At 36.2% G+C, this 11,978-nt stretch overlaps 3 protein-coding genes across 3 annotated transcripts in view; 1 reads left to right on the top strand and 2 right to left on the bottom strand.

Annotated features, from left to right (window-relative positions):
• Window positions 1–2,057: 2,057 nt before the first annotated feature.
• Window positions 2,058–4,078, bottom strand: LOC110414078 (protein OSB1, mitochondrial-like). Its single transcript, XM_021425144.1, has 5 exons — window positions 3,577–4,078; window positions 3,327–3,465; window positions 3,147–3,228; window positions 2,935–3,041; window positions 2,058–2,569 (listed from the first exon to the last, which is right to left on the bottom strand). The coding sequence occupies exons 1-5, from the start codon at window positions 3,930–3,932 to the stop codon at window positions 2,384–2,386; spliced, it is 870 nt and encodes a 289-aa protein (XP_021280819.1). The 5' UTR covers window positions 3,933–4,078; the 3' UTR covers window positions 2,058–2,383.
• A 540-nt stretch (window positions 4,079–4,618) lies between these two features.
• LOC110413457 (NADH-ubiquinone oxidoreductase 24 kDa subunit) lies at window positions 4,619–9,005 on the top strand. Its single transcript, XM_021424271.2, has 10 exons — window positions 4,619–4,822; window positions 4,915–4,947; window positions 5,094–5,159; window positions 5,620–5,736; window positions 7,456–7,533; window positions 7,637–7,742; window positions 7,859–7,905; window positions 8,309–8,386; window positions 8,496–8,561; window positions 8,650–9,005. Exons 1-10 carry the CDS (start codon window positions 4,757–4,759, stop codon window positions 8,755–8,757), a joined length of 765 nt encoding a protein of 254 aa, XP_021279946.1. The 5' UTR covers window positions 4,619–4,756; the 3' UTR covers window positions 8,758–9,005.
• A 280-nt stretch (window positions 9,006–9,285) lies between these two features.
• The window catches only part of LOC110413456 (transcription factor UNE12-like), a 5,098-nt gene continuing 2,405 nt past the window's right edge, over window positions 9,286–11,978 (bottom strand). The window contains exons 3-6 of the mRNA XM_021424270.2: window positions 11,572–11,637; window positions 10,825–10,890; window positions 10,189–10,266; window positions 9,286–10,093 (exon numbers count right to left, since the gene is read on the bottom strand). Of these exons, the coding sequence (XP_021279945.1) occupies window positions 9,863–10,093; window positions 10,189–10,266; window positions 10,825–10,890; window positions 11,572–11,637 (441 nt within the window). The 3' untranslated portion in view covers window positions 9,286–9,862. The remainder of the gene's footprint in view (window positions 10,094–10,188; window positions 10,267–10,824; window positions 10,891–11,571; window positions 11,638–11,978) is intronic.

Below are 11,978 nucleotides of genomic sequence, written 5' to 3'. Positions count from 1 at the left end.
TGAACAAATAGCAAGAATAAATTCTCTCAAAACTCGTCCACTATACTATATATCCTTTTATAATTAATTGATACTTGGTTTACCTGACACTTACAAATACGGTTGAATAAAACCGATATCAAAGCTACCATTGTTCCCAACTCAATCGGTTTCCAGTTTCCACAATCTTGAGATATAAGGATGGTGGTGGCATTCAAGTAATACGATAATCTTGTGAAGTAATGATTCATTTAGCTACATCCAAAGTTTATGACAGAAAGCATACATGCATTTCAGGTAATGACAGACTCGGTTCTTCAAATTGCAAGGTGTAATTATAAGTTACATGTTGGATAATTTTCAAGAGTAATTGGCTTATTTCTTAACTCCTCCGTTTCATTTGAAACATTAGTTAAAACGTTAGGATGTTTTTAATTGACATGTGCAAGAGTTTCTTCTGGTAACAGAAAGTTGGCAATGTGAGAGAAATGCTTAGCCAATAGAAATCCTTGAGATAACCACGTACTGGCTAATAAAACAAGTAAAAGCAATTAATCCCTTGATTAGTCAAAAGAAGAAGAAGAAGAAGTCAAAACAAGATTGCTTAGAATTTAGAATGGCGTGGCCCAATACCAAATGTTGCTAACACAGAGATTGGAAGGAGTTGTGCGATTTGCATCACAATACAAGATGGCAGCCACTAGAGTGAACAAATCCTAGCTTGAGGATACGGGATTAGAATTTTTATGCAAGAGATATCAAGGACTACAAATCGCTGTGGAAAGATAAAAGGCCTTCTTTTTTTCCCCATTTGCAATGATAACCTCACAAAGTGCAACAAAAGTAACTGACGTGGGCAGGCAGGTAGGGCACAGAAGCTAAAGAATAATCCAGAAATTCGTCCCTTCCCTAGCTAATGACAACTCTCAATGACTTGTGCCAAGCAGAATTCAATTTTATTGAAATTTAACAAAATGATAAAAAATCATCAAGTAGTTTTTTTCTTTAAAAAAAAAAAAAGCAGAAGATTTCATTCACATTTCATAAGTAACAATGAGAGCAGAAAAACTCACTGCCCATGACAATAAAAAAAACCTGCAGGATAAATGAAAAAAGGAACCTGCAGTGCAAAGCAATCACCCCTCTAGACCCCAAAATCATCAAGTAATGCAAAAGTGCGAGAGCGATGAAGACCAAGAGCAATCTTATAACAGAAGAAGCAACAGAATAAAAGCCAGCTTGGGAGAGGGGTTAAAAAGGTTCATTTGGTCAGCGTCCTATATATAAAGACTACTTAAGACTGGTTACTGGCTCAACGGACTATCATTTCAACAACGTGCTGCAGTTTAGAGGAGCAGCCATATTATCTGTGTCAGATTTATACTAATGCATGTCTAAAACAGGATTCTAGCAGGCTTGACAACCAGGACAGGGGACAGATTTCATCTTGAACTGCTGCTTTTTTTTTCCCTATAATTAGAGGAGGGATTCCAGCCCTGCTCTTTAGTTAGGAGATTATGCACCAACCAATGAGCCAAATGCTCAGATGCATTTTGAACTGCTGTTTATTGAAGGAGAAATGACAGAAATTAACAACGTCGAATAATCAAAATTCAGTATGTCCAGTCCAGAAAAGGAATGACTGGTGTGAAGCCAAGCTTTGAACTAAAACTGTCTACATTTGATTTCCTAAAATTTGATGGCACAATACATATACTAAATAAATAGGATGAAAAATAATAAGAAAACTAAAAAGTTGAGAACATTTAAGTTAGACAATATATAACAGGAATTGAGTTTAAACTGGAGGTTGAAAATATAAGGGAGATGCAATTCAATTAACTTCAAAGCCACATTAAAGTATAAATTGAATGAAAAAATATAGATTGAGATCTTGTATCAGCCTTGGGATCCAATGGGCAGAATAGGGTAGTAGAATGTGGTAGAGTTCCAACATCTATCACCCAGATATTGGGAGAGGAGGAAAGAGGGCAAAAAACCAGAAACTTATTAAGTTCTTATTTCTACTCTTCAATATCAATAAAAGAAATTAGATCCAATTTGGTGCTCATGCATACCATGTGTGCTACATTATCAGAGTCAAGAACCAGGTTCAAGCAATTGAATTAATTAGTGAATCATCAATTTCTTCATGGTAATTACAGAGGAAGGCCACCAAAAGACAAATCTATTACACTGACAAACATAATTAATCATATTACAGAAATTCAAAAGGTCAAACAAAAGCATATGAAACTAGAACTTGCAGACGATGCAAGTTTTACAAAACAGACTATAAATGTGAGGGCTATCAAGACTTACAAAATTTCCTCATGCAATATGTGAGCACCATGCCAATGGTACTCAACTTAGAGCAACTTCACAAACACAGTAGAATAAGCCATTAGAAAGGCATGAGATTATCACCGGCCGTTGAAGCATGCATCCTTTCATCCTCATCTTGGAAAGAGCTCATTCTGGAGTCTAGTATCTCCAATTGGGACTTCACCCAGTGAGGATTATTCCTACCTTCAATCCATAGAGCTTCTCCAGTATCCTTGTGCTTAAAATCTGGATATTTTGGACTCCTCTGTACATCGATGAAACAACACTGAGTTAAAAATTAATAGAAAGTGCTAGCAAAATACTTCAATGGCAAAGCATTCAATTCTATTGGTGTAATATAATCAAACCATGAAAGATGAAACTCATCCATCTAACTCCAGAGTCCAGAAAGCAAATTCTTGTTTTGACTCAAACATTTCTTAGGTTAGTTTTTACAAAATTGTAATATGATCTTGGTGCATGTAAAGCATTATCGGCAAAGCAATGCCTGTAGCCTAATTCTTGTAATTGCATTAAATCTTAAAGGTAGATATGTACATATCAAAGCACAACCACATCAGACATGATGCAATGATCTTCTGAATTCAAATGAGACTGCTGAACAACTACCTTGTTCTTCCTATTATCCCACCATTCTGTAGGATTGGCGAAAAAAGCTTGCCATAGTTCCTCAATAGAGCCCATATTATTCACAACGTTACCGCCAAATTTCCTATCTGCCATGATTAAACCCAATGTTAAAAGAAAAACAATAAGAAGACAAAAAATCGAATCGTTATTTGTTCAGAATGTGTTTCAGCGAATTGGGAAATATGACTTACTAGGCATCATACTAAAGCCACGATCATATGATGCCACAGAGGAGGAGTTCCTTTCCACAAAATTTAATTGTTGGACAACTATCTATAATGTGATACCAAAAATAAGAAACACAATAAGAATTTAATTCAAATCTTCAATGAGCCAAAGAAAAATAAAAGGATTATAGTAATTGTGAGGACCTTGTAATAAGTCTGTTGTTTGCCATCGTCACTTTCAACCGTATCGGAAACCAACCGACCGCAAACATATATTTGTTGCCCTTTCTCTACATGCTGATACGCAGTATTCGCCAGCTCATCCCAGAATGTCAAATTAATCCTAAACAATTTTTTTTTTTTAAAAAAAGATAAACAAAATGAGAAATTTGTGTAATAAGGCACATTTTGGGGCTGAATTTTCATTTTCCCCAAGAGCAAATAAAAAAATTACCATGTGGTGTCGGTAGAGGATTTCTTGACGGCAAGTCGAGTCCACGCCAGGACTTTACCGGATGGTAAGTGCTTCATTTCGACGGCGGCGCCGACATTGCCGATGAGATGCACCGCATTACAAAGGTCCTTGCTCCACGGGATTTCTGGGGGTTTTGGGTACGTTACTTGAAGGTTGTAGTTTTGGTCTCTGTAATCGACAGAGCATTTCAGCGTTCGAAAGGAACGCGGTCGTTTAGTGAGGGAAAAAGACGAGTATTGGGGAGTCGGAGATAGGGAGATGATGTTTGTGTGAGGGTTTCTTGGGACGGTGAATAAGAGGTTTCTGCTTGATATTAGCGTTTGCCCAAACGCCATCGCTGCTCTTTCTCTTTATCTTTCGTGCAGGGTTGGCGCCAAGCTGCGAAGTAGAAGCTGAAAGCAAAACTGCAGAAAGAGAAACGCTTTCGTGTCTTCGCCGGCCTCGGTTATCTTGGATTCTGGGAAGGGTTTAAGTTTGATGGAGTTGTCCCAAATGCTCAAGAACAAAGATTTTGCTGTCTACTGGGCCGGTTGTGTTGGGCTGGCGTCTGACTTGTTCTTAATAAATGGACTTGGAATACTGGACCAAACTTGTGCCTTGTGGGCAGCTTGAGTTTACCTTCTTCTGTTTTGCAATAACATCATACCTTTTTAAAAGGATGGAATATGACAAAAAAGGTATTTAAAAATAAAGATGTTGATTAAATACTTGATTAAAATAAATTAAAACTAATTTTTATGTATATTATTAATTAAAATTAATTTAATAAATTAAAATTAGTTCATAAAAAATTAAATTTTAAAATCATATTTAAAAAAATTAATGAATTTTAATAAGTATTATATTAATTACAAAGACTTTATAAACAAAGAAATAATTAAAATTTAATATTCAAAATAATTATTTATAATTTTATTATTTAAAATTGATTATTAGATATCATAATCAGGCTAGTTTCAAAAAGGCCAAGTCCGAAGAGCAAACCATTTTATGGGAGGCCCAAAAGGAAACACGCTCCCAAAGCGTAAATGTTAGGAATTGAGCACTTGTAATTAGTTAGTTTTATGCAACCTCTTGTTCTTGTCCGTGTTCTTCCCAACTCTCTTCTTTTTACTCTTCAGTATTTGGTTGAGTTTAACGAAGGAGGGTCTCCCCCAAAATGCTTGCTCGCCTCGCGTCCCAGCGTGTTCTCGAGATCCGTCAAGCTTTCCGTCAATCTGCTCAGGTTTTCCCCCTATTTCTCCCCTTCATTTTCCCTCGCTTTCTGCTCATCCAACCACCTCTCGATCTCAATTTCGCCTTTTTTCTGTTCCGCAGGCGTGTCGATCCTTCTCCACTGCCTTGAACTATGTACGTCCCAATCTTCCCTGCAATAAATATATGTTTTTTTATTTTATATTACACTGCAAAGTTTCCCCCCTTTTCCACCTAAAATTATTACAGTGGAATAGAGAGTTGATTCATTGAATTTGGTGTATTTTTTTTTTTTGCTGCAGCACATTGATAGCCCAGATAACAGTCCCGACCTTCCATGGGAATTTTCCGAGGCAAATAAAGAAAAGGTTTGTTTAAATGCTTACAGTTTGAGTTATAGGTTACCATTTATCATCATTGTAGATTGAAAAGCCTTGACTTTGACGTCAGTGAATTGGGATCTGGGACTAAGTAAAGTTGATAAATTTATGACCGGATAGTAGCAAGAGACAAATTTGAGGTTTTTCCGTAAACTTCAATAAATTTAATATATTGAAATCAAATGCCATTAATTTTTCTTTGACAACATATATGAACTTAAGGAATCGCATTTTATCTTCGGTTGTAGAAGGCTGGTGTGTTCTTAGAATTCCATCAGAAATGTAGAATAGTGTTTTTTTTTTCTCTTCTTGTAACGTCTTTCTAGTTTAAATTGTATGAAATTTGGATTGGTTCACTTTTATCAGAGGGATTGTTAGTTGCTTAGCAATTTGTAACATTTTTTAAAATCCAAAGGTAGTTACTATTCTAATCTCAATTTATCCATAGGCCAAGGAGATACTGTCTCATTATCCATCCAACTACAAGCAATCTGCAGTTATTCCTTTGTTAGATCTTGCACAGCAGCAGCATGGAGGGTGGCTTCCTGTTTCCGCCATGAATGCAGTATGTTGCGTAAATTCTCTTAATTTATATTCATTTGGGGCATGCATTAAATATTCTTGAATTGGTATTTTCAAATGTCAGAAATCCAGTGATATATAGATAATATGAAGAATTAGACATGAAAACTAACCACTTTGGGAGGAAAATTATAGTATTTTTTGCCTTAATGCTAGTTTTGACCATGTCATTCCACTAGTTCCGTTGCTAGGTTGTGGGCAGTGCTAGTTCTGAGCCAGCTGAAGGTTTTGGTGTGTAATGAATGTGCCTTTTTAAGCCAAAATGCATCACAAACTTTCAAGGGATTAGATTTGTTAGATTGGGGTAAAACTTTTATTGTTCTATTGAACAGACATATCTTTTCATGCTGTATGGTTTATTTTGTATGCTCTAATGCTAAACCTAATAGAAAAGAGTTGCTTTTAGATTTTTTTTTTGTGCTTAATCTAACCTTTAAATACTTAAAAAATATTTTCCAAATCACATTTTGGTATGATTGTCCTTCTCTATCATCATATTGATGTCTTTTTAAGTACTTTTTATGAGTAAATTTTGGCCAGAGGGAATGGCTTTTATGCATACTCCCTATTGCTGGTGAAGTTGAGCCAGTATGTGGCAGATTAGATACATCTACCTGCTATTAATTCTAAGAGAGGGATAACTAGACTGTTGGCCACACCAGCAAGTTGCTTATATTTTGTCTCCACAATATTACCATGTACATAGCTACTCTTTATCATTGTCGTAGGCAAAGTCCATGCTAGAATTCTGTGATGGATATCAGACAGCAGTTAATGCTGGATTATGCAAATGACCTGAACTTTTACTCTTATTGGCGTGTGCATGGTAAAAGGGGAAAGTGAAGCATGTTATTACTGTAATATTAGTTCCTGATCTCCTGTTAATGTATAATTTGATGTTATTGAAGATTCAAGTTGATGTTAGTTTAGGACCTATAAAAAAGAAAAGTTGATTGTAGGAGTCCAAAGCAAGATAATTTTCTCTACAACTATTTGGGCTGAGCTTCAATTTGATTAAAAGACTGAAATATTTAATTGTATGATTTTAACATTCGTCTTGCTGATAACTAGTGTTCCTATATCTGAAATCACATAAAGAGTGGTTATTGGCTAGACCTTTTTATTACTGAAACAACAATCGCTTAGCATTTAGGTGAGTCACAATATTAAAAAGGTATTAGTTCATTATGCATCACTCAGTTGTTAACAGGTTGGTGTTAGTATAGGACCTATAAAAAAGAAAAGTTGATGCAAGTGTAGGATTCCATAGCAAGATAATTTTCTCAAAGCACTGCCTCGGCTGAGGTTCAATTTGATTAAAAGACTGAAATAATTAATTGTATGATTTTAGTATTTTTCTTGCTGATAACTAGTGTTCCTTTATCTGAAATTACATAAAGAGTGCGAGTGGTTATTGGCTAGACCATTTCCTTATTGAAATTACAATTGCTTATTACTTAGGTGAGTCATAATATTAAAAAGGTGTTAGTTCATTATGCATCACCCAGTTGTTAAATTTCTGCATGAAATGTAATACTGGTAGGTCTGTAGATTTTCTTTTGTAGCTAAGCAAATGAAATCTTTGTTGCCTTAACTAACATCTGCTGAATTTTCATGCTGCTAATTAGAGTGGTGCAGCCCCTTTTTAGAGCAAAAGCTAAATGAATATTATTTCTAATCAAATATGTACCGAATTGCACAGGTGGCAAAGGTTATAGAAGTTGCTCCTATTCGTGTATATGAGGTTGCAACATTTTATTCAATGTTCAACCGGTCAAAGGTCAGATTTACATTTTTGTTTTGCACCTTGAGACCTCTTTTATGTACCTTTTTTAATTAACTAAGTTGCAGTACCTATATGAGTTTATTCATTTGCTTTTCAGGTTGGCAAGTACCATCTATTGGTTTGTGGCACAACACCTTGTATGATACGTGGCTCACGAGAAATTGAAGAAGCCTTATTGAAACACTTGGGGGTTAAGCGCAATGGTAAGTTTGGTAAACATATTATTTGTACTTTTATTTTACATCACCCAATGCTCATGTGACAGTTTGAAAATTTAAATATTATTGAAGATTAAGTTTCTATTGTTTCTGTTGTGCAGAGGTAACAAAGGATGGTCTATTCTCTGTTGGAGAAATGGAATGCATGGTAAGTCTTTTCCTTTACATGTTTACCTATCTGGATCTGTATCTTTTGATTAACTTTTGCGTAGTTTTTGCTGGTATATAAAAAGTTGGCATGGCAATAATGCATTTATCAATTTATGGCTAGTGGTCCCAGAGGATATCTGGAGAACAGATGCATGAAAAGGGTTTCTAGCTAGGATGCTGGAAATTTCCTAGTTCAGTTTGCACTGGATGAAAACCTCTACTCAGTAACCTATAGGGTATTTTAGGCATGGCCTACCTAATTATCCATGTGTTGCTACTTGTCCTCAAGTAATGGTAGTTGTAAGATAAAATGCAATCTGGAGATAAACGTCTATGGTATGTAACATTTTTTTCTTTACTCTACTGACAAGTTTGACATTTTACTAATTGCTTTTCTGCAGGGATGTTGTGTTAATGCTCCCATGATCACGGTTGCTGATTACTCTAATGGATCTGAAGGATATACTTATAATTACTATGTGGGTTCCTGAAAATTCCTCTCAATTTGCCCTATTTACCATATATTTGGCGTCATTGACTGATAGAAACCTGCTGGAATTTAATTTGGGCATTTAATGTTTAATGCAGGAAGATGTTACTCCACAACGAGTTGTTGAGATAGTTGAGATGTTAAGAAGGGGAGAGAAGCCACCGGTAAGCATCTGGGTTGTTTGAGTTTGATCATTTTTATTTGCACAGTGATATCACTAACGGATGTTTTAATTTCTCTACTATATATCAGCCTGGCACTCAAAATCCTAAGCGTACAAAGAGTGGACCAGAAGGAGGAAATACCACTTTGCTAAGTGATCCAAAACCTCCCCCATGCCGAGATCTTGATGCCTGCTAAAATTAACGTGCCAATGGTATCTCCAATAATGCAAAAGCTTGGATGTTGCCAGGCTTGTCTGGGGTGTATGTTCTTGTTGAATTAATTTGTCAAAGCTCAACCCACCATTTTTTGTATTTTCCCTACCAATGTGACATCCGTTGAATTTTTCATGCAATTTCAACTTGTCATAAATTATGAGATGATTGATGTCAGTGTTTTGGATAAAAAATCTTGGATGGAAGCAGGCCCTAATTGTGGCATTGGAATGCCTTGAATGTTTTTGGAAGTTGAACAACACTGGAATTGAGTGCTGCAGCAAGCGCTGGGATAAACTTGAAAACGTCCTTGGTTTTGGGATGGGATGGGATTATGCCCAAATTTACAACTTTAGTTGGTGGCTGACTGTTAAACACTAAAAATGAGATCCTAATAATACATACAAAGACAGAGGACGCCTCAAGAGTGAGGCCGGCCCTCATGCCCGCCTATTGTCTCTTTTTTCTCTCCGTCCAATAATGATTCAGTAGAATTTGGGACAAGGAAGTCAAATTACTTTTGGAAACATGACCCACGCTCCCCCTTAAACAAAGTAAGCACTATCAAGTATCGGTTGGACTATAACAACAAGCATTTTGGAAGAGCCAACCATTATCCATTCTACTTCTGCATTCCTTTCCTCTGAAAATACACTGTTACAATAATATATATATATAATATTTTATATATACCCATCTATCTCTTTTTGCAGGTCCCACAACCCACTAAACCAAAAATCAGAGCCCCACTACAAAAGTGCTTCCATCATTGTCCACTACCCCCACCTTTGATACAAAAAAGAAGAGCATATCAAGTGAGCTTTGACAATCCTTCTCCTTTACTTGAACTTGTCAAGACATCAAGGGCCTGCCTCTATTTTTTAAGGCATTGACATCAAACCCTGTTTTGAAAAAAATAAAGGAAAGAAAGAAAGCTGGAAAGAAAGGCAAAAAGCAAGAGCTATGGCATCTGACTTTGATTGCAATTTGAAGCCAGCAAACAACTTATTTCGTGGGCGCTTAGAATAGGACAAATAAAGTGCGGGACCCAGGATGGCCCGTGGGATGCGTGCCCTTTTTTCTCAGGCCTATGCAGGAGGATTTGCTTCCGGCTTAACAATAGAGGAGGTATCTGGTGGTTGTGTGTGGTAAATTGCAGTGGCCAGTGAAATGGGCATGATGCAAAGCGCCTTTGATTGAAGGAACTGCATGGCAGCTCCAACATTTTCTTCCATGAGCTTAGCTACCTGTCGCTCTGTTCCATCATTTGACCACTTCTCCCATGCCGGTTGGTTTCTGCCACCCTCACCACTTTCATCCTGGTGTAGCGTATAATATTAGGAATCTCAATTGCCGACTGAATAGCCAAATACATATAAAATGTCCGACATATGCATGATTACTTGTTTATTACCTCAACTGATGATAGTGGGATGTCCGTTACAAGTGGTGCCACTGCACCAGCTCCGCCCAACCTACTCATGCTCAAGACCTGTTGAATAAATCACATATTAATACGAGGGAACAAAACATTTCAAATCAGAATGATCTTTCTTTTCTCTTCATTTCCTTAGATGGATTACATGATCCTAAGCAAACCATTAAATAGAACATACGCATACAGTGGGAGAATCCCATTACCAAAAAGGTGGCAATGTCATTGTCACCCTTTGAAGAAGTAAAATATATACTATAATAGCATGAATCAATTTTCTACTGTAGCAATAAGGGAAAACAAATTCCAAGCCCTTAAAAACATTCACTAAAACTTCCTCTTCTAACTTGTATTCCTTGAGAAACAAGCAAAAGCTCGACAGGACAAATTCAGTGATGCTTTTGCAGTGTTTAGGCAAAAAGGAGTATGCAGATGCATATCAACCAACACTGACCCAAATATGTTGATGGGGGGAAACTTCTGAATTACAAGGCACATTCATCTAATACAATATCATAGACTGATTCATAAACATGAGCAGCAATACAATATGCAGTAAAGCAAAATCTGAATAAGAAATATGGAAATTAAACAGGTAAGTAGAGTTAATGATACCTTAACTTGGAGCCTCAGGAACTTCACATAATCTACAATTTCATCAAGCATGGCCGCTCTATCAGTCTGCACAAAGAAACATATGTCACTACTAAACGGAGTAAGATGCATTATACATAGCTAAACTTTCTCATGGTTTACCTCCCAAGACACACAAATCTACCATAATGTCACCCATGTCTCAAAGAGATCCCTATAACAATAATCAACTTAGCTAGGTTAAACAACAATAGTCAACTGTAAAGTTATTAAGTTACTAGCTTTGGAATTAGGATATCAATCCATTCAATATCTGTACACAATTTGACTAACGGACAATAAAGTTAGTTGGGAAATGAGCCTAAGGAAGTGGAGAACCCTCAAACAATAGTAAAGTTAAACAGTTTTAAAGCTTTTATATGACAAGGTTAGTCATAAAACTATTGCAAGGTTATACGACAAGATGGGGCAGATCAGCAGTTAGGGGCTGATAAGATCAGTGACAGACAGCATTTATAGATTACGGTTCCCTGCTTTCAATAAGAGCATGCTCCTTAATATTTGGAAGAAAAAGATTACGCATAAGATCTTTTTTCCTGATTCATCATCTTATTTTTCCTTCCAACATAACAACAGCATTACCTTCATTTGAGGATAAAGTTCCAATATAAGAAAATAGTACTTACTCACAATGTTGCCCAAAAATATATCTGAAATATGCAAGTCATTTTACAAGTAAATTTATCACTTAATAAAAAAGGAACTCACCTTATTAACACTAGGAACAAGTTCCTGCAATGCTCTGATTCTTTCAGCAATTCTCTCTCTGCGCAACTGTACCAAGGGAGAAAATGGAAGGGTTCAGTATGGTTAGTTACTGTTGCAACCATTTTTGAGCAGGTTGACTCTGCCATTTCACATCACAAGAAGTGGCAATCAGGTGCAATTTTGCCTGCCACTAGATTCCCTCCTAAAAATGTTAAATATGTGGGGCTTTATATATCTCTATATTTTTATATATGCCTTTTTTTTTTGTAAGATTTGCAAAAGGACAGAATAGTACTAATCTTTTATAGTTTATGCTTCATGATGTCTTAGCTACATCTTTTGTCCGTTTCTTTCAATTGCTGAAAAACACATGCCAAAAGAAACACTTTAAAATTATAATTTCTTCC

The sequence above is a fragment of the Theobroma umbraticum genome, unplaced genomic scaffold, assembly GCF_002168275.2.
Source record: "Theobroma umbraticum cultivar Fairchild unplaced genomic scaffold, ASM216827v3 scaffold_4.1, whole genome shotgun sequence".
NCBI classification, from domain to species: Eukaryota; Viridiplantae; Streptophyta; class Magnoliopsida; order Malvales; family Malvaceae; genus Theobroma; species Theobroma umbraticum.
Note: the sequence above shows the minus strand (reverse complement) of the source record. Positions and strands in the feature narration are given on the sequence as shown.

Coding starts and splice junctions, on each gene's coding strand:
- LOC110414078 (XM_021425144.1), bottom strand. CDS start 3,932: ATGGCGTTTGGGCAAACGCTAATATCAAGCAGAAACCTCTTATTCACC. Junction 3,466..3,576: donor TCCTCTACCGACACCACATG/GTAATTTTTTTA, acceptor AAAATTGTTTAG/GATTAATTTGACATTCTGGG. Junction 3,229..3,326: donor AACAACAGACTTATTACAAG/GTCCTCACAATT, acceptor ATCACATTATAG/ATAGTTGTCCAACAATTAAA.
- LOC110413457 (XM_021424271.2), top strand. CDS start 4,757: ATGCTTGCTCGCCTCGCGTCCCAGCGTGTTCTCGAGATCCGTCAAGCT. Junction 4,948..5,093: donor TCTCCACTGCCTTGAACTAT/GTACGTCCCAAT, acceptor TTTTTGCTGCAG/CACATTGATAGCCCAGATAA. Junction 7,743..7,858: donor CTTGGGGGTTAAGCGCAATG/GTAAGTTTGGTA, acceptor TCTGTTGTGCAG/AGGTAACAAAGGATGGTCTA.